Source organism: Sinocyclocheilus rhinocerous, unplaced genomic scaffold (genome assembly GCF_001515625.1).
Source record: "Sinocyclocheilus rhinocerous isolate Xijiao unplaced genomic scaffold, SAMN03320098_v1.1 scaffold317, whole genome shotgun sequence".
Taxonomy (NCBI): Eukaryota; Metazoa; Chordata; class Actinopteri; order Cypriniformes; family Cyprinidae; genus Sinocyclocheilus; species Sinocyclocheilus rhinocerous.
Window position 1 is genome coordinate 323,681 of NW_015633534.1, and position 9,822 is coordinate 333,502.

At 34.7% G+C, this 9,822-nt stretch overlaps 1 protein-coding gene across 1 annotated transcript; it reads left to right on the forward strand.

Annotated features, from left to right (window-relative positions):
• LOC107744241 (prostaglandin-H2 D-isomerase-like) lies at positions 1-5,025 on the forward strand. Its single transcript, XM_016557770.1, has 7 exons — positions 1-192; positions 801-940; positions 1,879-1,955; positions 2,039-2,149; positions 2,254-2,355; positions 4,602-4,636; positions 4,765-5,025. Exons 1-6 carry the CDS (start codon positions 100-102, stop codon positions 4,634-4,636), a joined length of 558 nt encoding a protein of 185 aa, XP_016413256.1. The 5' UTR covers positions 1-99; the 3' UTR covers positions 4,765-5,025.
• The last annotated feature ends 4,797 nt before the right edge of the window (positions 5,026-9,822 follow it).

Here is a 9,822-nt window from a genome sequence, read left to right on the forward strand (position 1 = left end):
CTTGCATGTGATTGGCTGGATTGGTGAGGGGGAGGAGCTGATGTGGCTGGCAGACCCTGAACAGTCCACAATCCCTGGCTGTGTTCCTACAACGTCACCATGAAGATCGCCTTGGTGAGCATCTTTTGGCTGATGCTTCTGACTGACATCCACGCCAGCGTCCAACCGCAGAAAAACTTTGACCTTCAGAGGGTGAGAACTTGTGCTTTAGCTGATGTTTTAAACACTGAAGCTTCATGAAATGATTTTAGGTGCCTTTTTTCTGTAGGATTGTGCAGTAGCATGTTCCGTTACGCTGGTTTTGGACTAGTAGCAATTTCCAAACAGCAGTTTGAAAAGTGGGTCTTTGTTGAGTTCAGGCTGGTGTTGTGTGATAGATATTTAAACAGTTGAATAATGTTTGTTTAGGGATGTTTTTCTTGTCTAGGGCTGAAATACATAGAAATAGACATGTTGATTAGGGTAATGCTCTACAGGGCTGTTTGAGGGGACAGCGATTGCATTAACTTTAGAGACAGTGCAGACAAACAGAGCTCAGGGCAAAGGTCACCGCTCAGTGTTGCAACAAGGACTGAGTGATTTCTGCCAAGTTCTCAAGGCATCTTCATGAGATTTTATGAAAAAAATAGACTTTTTTAAGGGAAGACACAAAATAGCAGTTCTGATACTGATTGGACATTAGAATCAGGCTAAATATTTTGGGCGGATTCTCTTGTTTTTCCAAGATGTCCTTGTCTACTTATGCTTATTTTCTTAAGATGGGATATATGTGTGCTGTGAGCTGGATTGTGTTTGTTCAGTTTGCAGGGAGGTGGTATCGGGTCGGTCTGGCCTATGATTCCCCAGGTTTTGTGCAGCATAGAAGCAAACTTCCCATCTCTATGGGCACAGTGGAGCCGAAGGAGAACGGGAACGTCAACATGACCATGTGGAGTTTAAGGTGAAGGACACCCATTTTGTTTTCAGAGGAAAAATATTTGTATATAATACAGTAAAACTTAATATAATATCTATAATACTATTGCACAAGTTCTTTTACATACAACAAGTTGAGAATTGTATATTTAGAACAACAGCACTTTGAACTCTCTGTTAATACTGAGAAACATATTTCAGAAAAGTATTTTGTTTTAGTTTTAATTCATAATGAAGTTAGAATAGTTCCACAAATATTATTATTGCCATCTTAAAATTGTTATATATTATTATATTATATTATATTCACACACTGTGTGATGATTCTTGTCAATTGTTTTCTTTAACATAGTTAAGCATAGTTTCTAAAATAACTGTTATATTATATTATATTATATTATATATTGTATTATATTATATTCACACAATATGTGATGATTCTTGTCTCATTTGACAGTTAACATAGTTAAGAATAGTTTCTAAAATAACATATTATATTATATTATTCATGATGATTCTTGTGTCATTTGTTTTCATTAAAACAGTTAAGAATAGTTTCTAAAATAACTGTATTATTATATTATATTATATTATATTTAGTGCTGTCAAACGATTAATCGCATCCAAAATAAAAGTTTTTATGCACATAATATACGTGTGTGTACTGTGTATATTTATTATGTATATATAAATACACACACATGCATGTATATATTTTGGAAAAATATGTTATGTTTATATATTAAATATATTTGTATATATAAATTATATGAATATAAATATATACATGTACATATTTTCGAAATATATACTGTATGTGTGTGTATTTATATATACATAATAAATATACAAAGTACACACATATATTATGTAAACAAAAACTTTTATTTTGGATGCGATTAATCGTTTGACAGCACTAAATATATTCGATTATATTCACTCATCTCCTGTGATCATATGCAGTTCCTCTGGCTGTCATTCTAAGGTCTACATTTATAAGAAGACTTCTGTGCCCGGCGTCTTCACCTACTACAGCACTCGTGAGTCAACATATAAGACAAATCTGACTGATCAGAGCCTGAGATAATGATGCTACCATTCAGTTTTTTATTGTAATTTAAAGGTCACAGAAGGGTGAAGGATGTTACTGTGGTGGAGACGAACTACACAGAGTACGCCCTGGTCCTCAAACACAAGAAGTTTAAAAAGGAGTTCACACAAGTGGCCCTTTATGGTGAGTCTGCAATAAACAACTGTTATCAACTCAAGCTATTTGGGAGGGCGTTCTTGTTCCTCTGACTTTGTAAATTGTTCTCAGTGCCTGTAATTTCACTGTAGGTCGTACTAAGAAGTTGAGGGCAGATGTGATGGAGAAGTTCAGAGTGTATGCCACAGCTCAAGGATTCCCGAAGGACTCCATACTGACTCCACCAGCTGCTGGTAAACTACTCAAATCACTTACACCCGCAAGTTTGACTTCATCTGGACAATTAAAGAGCCAGTTCACCCCAAAATGAAAACGTGTCATCACTGACTCACCCTCATATCGTTCCAAACCTGTATGAGTTTCTCTATTCTGTTGAACACAAAAGAAGATATTTTGAAGAATGTTGGTAACCAAACAGTTGACGGTAGCCATTGACTTCCATAGTGTGTAAAAAAAAATACTATGGGGATTAATATAAATGGGTACTGTCAGCTACTTCGTTACTGTCACGGTACTCCGGAGTAGTGATGTTAGGTTCTTGAACGAATCGTTCTTTTGAGCCGGTTCTCAGGAAGTAACAGGTCGAGCCAGTTCACAAATCGAACTGAATCAAACTTTGGTTCCGGGTTGATGACGCAGGACGCACAGCCGATGTAGCACGTCCAACTCAAAAAGAACCGAATGAGCCGGTTCAACCAACTGTCGAAGTTTGCCGAGGATTACCGAAGATTCTGATGAGCGAGTTGACGATACTGTGCAAGCCTGAGGCGCGTACTGGAAATATGCTTGTTTATTATGACTGTTATTCATTTACATTTTATTAAAACCTGCAAAAATCTTTCTGTCGAGTGATGCAAATAAATGTTACAGTAGTTTATTGTGCATGCATATTATATTTAAAGTTGCTTAAGCGAAATCAAGGAGTTTATAAGACTGGTTTATTCATTCTTTATACTGTAGACATGTAGAACATATCCACGTTTGTGCATCAATGTCTGTAATGTGTTCTGTAGGTGCGAAACTTTTAGGAATCTTATCCAAGTTGTAGGCTAGTCAATATTGCTCAGTCAGTCGTATCTGACTGACCTCAAATGAAACTGTGACCACAAACACCACTAACTTAAATGAATTATATAGCAATAATCAGCACTATGCTTTCACACAAATAGATCTGTCCGAAAAGAACCGGTTCGCGGAAATGAATCTGACTTTGCATCACTACTCCGGAGCTGGGAGCGAAGAGACGTAGGAATAGCTTCAACAAAACAGACTTTAATAATCCAATCACTGGGAATACAGGGAGCGTAGGAGACACAGAGCACATAGAATGACGTTTAAGACTCGACAAACACAGAATGCAAAGGCATGGACTTAAATACAGGGGATAATAAGGGAAACACAGGTGCATGGGATCAGCTAATAATGAGACACACCTGGGAGCAATGAACACAATCAAACACAAGGGAAAACTAGGTCACGGAGCACATGGGGAGGAAAACAACACACAGACAGGTCCAAACTCCTGACAGTTACTTACATTCTTTACATTATCTTCTTTTGTGTTCAGTAGAAGAAAAAGAAACTCATGCATAGGGCTGTAAAAATCAGTCAACTCCAAAACAAAAGTATTTTACTTAATATTTGTGTGCGTACTGTTTATATTTATATGTACATATAAATACACACACACACATATACATGTATGTTTAAGAAATATATGTAATATATTTATATATAATATAAATCAAATGTTTTGGAAGCGATTAATCGCGATTAATCGATTTTACAGCCCTACTCATACAGGTCTGTAACAACACGAGGGCGAGTAAATGATGACAGAATTTTCATTTTTGGCTGAACCTAAAACTGAATGAATGTGTAAAAGGCTCTTTAGGGTTCGAATGATAAAAGCAATGCTGTTCAAATTGACGACACAAAGTATTTGGAGAGTTATGTTGTTGTCAAATATGAGTGGCTCATGTTTATAGATGAAGTGATTGTTGGTTACTCTGATAGGACACCTGAGGAGAAGATTTTAATAATTTGATATATTTGGTTTGATATCGAACTCAATCAGTGCATCTGAAATCACTAAATTATGGCCTCGTGGGATAATAAAGTGTCCATCGAATGCACACTTCAGAATCCAGGCAGAAGTAGGAAGTCATCCGGGTACTTTTAATCGGGTTACTTTTTACTGTTTTTCAAATTCTCTGAATTCAGACATACTACTCTTTTGGTGTACTGTTTTCAGCATTCTTGTAAGGTACAGGGAAGTATTGAATTCGGATGCAGTCAATGACATTCAGTCATATTTTTAAGGGGGGCTGAAATACTTTTTTTTAAGACTATACATGGTTGGACACAAATAATTGCTTAAGAATTAACTTTTGTTCACAATCCATTTAAATGTTTATTTATTATCTAAAATAGTTGTATTGTCTGCAAAATTCTCACAAAATTTCTCATTTTTGTTTAGTCTTTTTAGAAAACTGTCCTCCATCAGGAAGTTAGGTAAGCGAGAGCTTCATATCTAGTTTGTCAATCCCCGTTTTCTCACCTCGTGACACTACGAGAAGATATTCATTCAGTTTGACAGCTTTGAAGATTGTTTTTTTTACTTGTTTTTGTCTCTCTTTCAGTTCCCAATCACGTTTAGAGCTGGAGGAAACACATCATCATTAATGTGCCAAAATGATGTCTGTTTGTGACAGTTTGTAGTATTGTAACTACATGTCATTGTCGTTTGCTGTGCATAGTTGTTATATTTATGATAAAACACTGAATCTAGGTATATATCATCACGTCTCTGATGATCTTTGCTGGCAAAAATAAAACTTTTCTTCTGTTCATATTGTGTATGTTATTCACATCTGGAGTTTGGCATGAGAAATTAAAGTTAATGTGCAATTAAGTATACAGTATACATCTCTTCTCTTTTCTCACAGATTGTGTTAACAGGAAAAATATGAACTGGTTATTGTGAGTTTGTGACTGAAAAATCACACTCGCTGGATGCCGTTTTTTTGTGACAGATGTTTGGTAATTGTACATAAAAATCTAATTCTAAGGGTATGGTATTTGTTGCAGAGCAAATCTGTTTTGTTTTGTTTTATAAACTCAAAACATTTATTATATAATGTCACTCAGCAAAAAAACTGAAAATGAAACTCTTCTCTTCTTACATGCTGAAAATATTATTGGAATATTTCATAGAATCATGCTAATATTAATGTTGTATATGTCAGAATTTCAGCCAAAGCAAACAAGAACACAAGGCACACATAGTTTGGAGTCAACGGGCAGATAAGAAGACCTTTGTTCGGTTTGTTTTGCTGGACTGGTTTTGGGGGGGGATGTTGCACACATGGCCAGCAGGTCGATGTCCTGTGGACGGAGACACAGTCGTGGTTCTTCACAACTTCATTTGGATCACAGACAGTCAGAATGAAGCGTGTTGTTGTGGTGTTTCTGCTGCCGCTCCTGGGCCTGTTGCATGCTGGGCCGCTGCCCGATGAGCCCGTCCTCCAGCCCCAGGAGAACTTTGATGTGAACCGGGTAAGTTATGCCTTTTGGACGTTTAAGAAACTGTTTGTGAATAGAGCAGACCCGGACTAGTTGTCACACTTGTAGAATATTTCTATATAGACACAAACATCTAAAAAAATGCCTTGAATGCAAAAAAAAAAACCTTCACATTATTTCCACTGTTATTGCCCAGGCAAAAGAAGACAGTTCATTTATCACTTATTGATATTTTGTGACAACATGCCCCAGTGGTCAAACTAAATGTGGTATGTTGTCACAATGGGAACCTGTTTAAATACACTAATTTTAGAAAACACTTTTAAGGTAAAAAGGCAAAAAAAAAAAATCTGTGAAGCATTTTACAGGCTATTTCTTTGCATTTTGTCAATGTTATATTGTAATAAAAGTTAAACTTTTTATGAAAGAAAAAAGGTACAAAAGAAATACAATATATACAACATAAAACAAACAATTCATGCAGTAGGTGTTTAAACTTTTATAGACTATTTGCATTTTGGTGAATGCACCAAATATTTTATGTGAAAGTAGATTGTACAAAACAAAAATGACACAATATATACACAATCCTTTTTTAACATGAAATAAAAAAAATTATAAATAATATAAATTAAGTCAATAATAAATACTTAAAGCAATTCATGAAATAGCAAGTACATTTGCTTGAAGAAAAATCATCTCTATTTAAAAGGGTTTAATAGGCTTTGTATAGGTTTTTTTAAATAGGTGTTTTAGTGTTTCTTATATTGTAATTAATCTAAAATGTTTTATGAGAAAGTAGGCCATATAAAACTAAAAATAACATACAATATATAGGCCTACAACGTGAAATAAACAGGAAACAAAATTCATGAAAGTAAAATTAAGTGTTAACTGTATAATAATAATAACAATAACAATTATAACTATTGTAATTATAGCATTATGCAAAATATTCAACTGATATGTATATATATATATATATATATATATATAATGATGTATAAATCTCCATTTCAAAAAATTGACCCTTATGACTGGTTTTGTGGTCCAGGGTCACATATTTTAATAATTAAGTATCACAGTTCTCTGTTCACATGACATGCGGGTAAACAAATAAAATATTAACTTTTTTACTGTTTTATTTTGATTCGTTATTTTAAAATCATTTATTGAAATTTTACTTTTTTATGATTTCATTAATTATCAGCTTTGCATTAAACTCATGAACCTCCTGCAGTTCCTTCATGAACCCCAGTTTGGGAAACCTTGACATAATGTTACTTCACAATGTTAATAACAACAAATGGAATATATTTTTATTTATATCAATTTGGTACAAGTTTATCCTGTTTAAATCGATGTGATAAATGAGTTAGGTCAAAAGTAATCTAAAAGTAATCAAAAAGTAGTCTGATTATATAACCTAAAATGTGTGATGTAATGGATTACGTTACTAATTACAGTTTTTGTCATGTGATTTGGAATCGGTAACGGATTACAATTTGTAAGTTATCTGCCCAGCTCCGTTTACACGTTTTTTTTCCTGAAACGTTTTAGTTGGATGGTTATCCAAATTTTTTTAAATGTTACTATTTATTTTAAAATGTTCAGAGAGCATTCAAAAGTAACATTCTCGTAATGTTTTCAAAATTATAAAATGGAATGTTCCCTTAATGTTTTAAACGGTTTAAAAACTGGGCATTTTGAACATTCAGAGAACATTCAGCAATGATATTTGTATAATTGAATGGGAGCCTCTGGGTTATCTGGTTTGTGTTTGTTGTGTAGGACGTGCTATGCAGCTGCGGCCCACTCTCATCGAAGACTTCAAGACTCTGGTGGCTGAGCAGGGAATGAGTGAAGACACTATAGTAATCAAACAGAACAAAGGTACCCTCACGACGCAAACCAATGCAAAACACACTTTTATTCAGACCAGATGTCATTGTTTTTGGCTCTGTGTCGTCAGGTGAATGTGTTCCAGGTGAGCAGGTCACACCAGAGCCACAGATCCAGGTGAAGACTTCAGCACACACACCATAAACTAAAACACTTACATTTGAGCTAAAAGCTAATAGTTACCTAGTGGGATTGTTCAACCAAAAATGACAACTTTGTCATCAGTTACTCATCCTAATGTCGTTCCAAACCTGTGTATTGTGGACCATAAAAAGTGAACGTTTAAATCATTTAAAGTCTGCTGAATCCATACAAACACATAAACAACACCCGAGGGTGAATAAATAATTGTCACATCTGACAGACTGATAGCAGCGTGATTAATAATCCTGTCATGTGATTGGATCTCAATAGAGGGCGAGGAGGAATGTGGTCCTGCCGGCTCCTGAGGAGGGATCGGGTGACGATACACCCATCTTCAAAGGACCTGGTGAGCAATAGTGCCACTTATGTGCTTTCATATATGTAAACCAATATCATAGGTGATAGTTGACAAATTTGTAACTAATGTGTTATGGTATAATAATGTATAAAGTGTAAGTGTTTACTGGGTGTTTTTGTAGATTTCATGACTGGTTGGTAACCATTTGATTTAATAATTATTTTTTATTTATTTGTTTGTTTGTTTATTTATTTAGCCCTGTGGTGTGACAAATGTTTTAAATGTGCAAATATGTCACAAAATTACTGAGGTCATAAAAAGGGCATGTGTAATAATTATACAAAAAAACTGCCTTTTGATTGGTTATCCATACAGCTGAGCTAGTTTTTATTTAACTTTGCAAGAAAAAAAGAAAACAATGTTTTAATTTGGGCAGGGTTATATATATATATATATATACTAATGAAAAAAGTCTTAATATTAAGATGCAACAAAGATTTTAAATATACATTACTGTTCAAAAATGTGAGTTCATTAAGATTTTTTGATTGTTTTTTTAAAGGTTACATTTATTTGATCAAAAATACAGTAAAAACGCAATATTGTAAAATATTTTAATTTCAGCTGAATATTACAATTTCATTGACTTGGTGCTCAATAATTATTATTATTCATTATTATTATTATCAATGTTGAAAACAGTTTTGTTGCTTAATATTTTTGTGGAAACCATGGTACTTTTTTAAAGGATCCCTTGATGAATAGAACGTAAAATAACTGCATTTATTTGAAATAGAAATCTAAAAGTAACATTTTAAATGTTTTTACTGTCACTATTGACCAGTTTATTGCATCCTTACTGAAAAAAAAATATTTTCTTTTTTTTTTTTTCTGAATGACCCCAAATTTTTAAACAGTAGTGCAATTTACTTGTTTTATTTATATTATTTAATTATGTGTGAAAAGAAAGAGTGCAGGGTATGGACTGATAAATCTTTAGGGGGAAAAAAGATTATTGCTTTGATATTATAGAAGATAGTTATAATCTTATAGGGTTATAATAAATTATAATATGTAATATATACTATAATTTAAAAATGATTATAATTAAAGAGTTGCTTTGATATTATAGTTAAATGACCCGTGTGTGTGTGTGTGTGTGTGTGTGTGTGTGTGTGTGGATAGTGACCTGCTCTCAATGCATCTGTCCGTGGTGTGGTTTTATTACACACACTGTATTTGGTCCCTCAGCCGCCTGCAGGCTGCCCATGGACGCTGGTCCCTGTAAAGTGTTCTCAGACCTGTGGACCTTCGACTCGGCCACGGGGAAGTGTGTGTCCTTCAAATATGGAGGCTGCAAGGGCAACGGCAATACATTCTACAGCCAGAAGGAGTGCGAGGAGTACTGCGGCGTTATGATGAGAAATGGTGGGACACACATTACACCAGAAAATAGCAGATTTTTTCATTAACCCATTTAATCCCACCAGTCACAATTGTGACCGTAAAAAAGGTTTTCATTTGTAAAGCTGCTGTTTTAGTGCATTTCCTGCCATGGGCGTCGCTAGGCCATTTTTAGGGGGGCTATAGCAGCAGACTTCGATCGACTCTTCCCCGTCTTTCAGCGCGTTCTTTTTCAAGCCACAGACCGCAGCGGCGCCGAGCGAGAAACAGAGGACAGCTGTGTGTTTATCGATAGATTGTTATAATATCTGCAAACTCTGCAGTTCTGTTCTTTGTCATAAATACAGTTTACAAAATATCGATCGGTTCCTCATCTACTGTAGCCTAAGTTTTCGCTGCGTTCACCCCTCATCGCACCACAGATTTC

What these genes read in the sequence shown, in the direction of transcription:
- LOC107744241 (XM_016557770.1), top strand. Translation starts at nt 100, where the DNA reads ATGAAGATCGCCTTGGTGAGCATCTTTTGGCTGATGCTTCTGACTGAC. An exon ending in ATGACCATGTGGAGTTTAAG is followed by an intron (nt 941 to 1,878) that starts GTGAAGGACACC and finishes GATCATATGCAG; the next exon opens with TTCCTCTGGCTGTCATTCTA. An exon ending in CTTCACCTACTACAGCACTC is followed by an intron (nt 1,956 to 2,038) that starts GTGAGTCAACAT and finishes TGTAATTTAAAG; the next exon opens with GTCACAGAAGGGTGAAGGAT.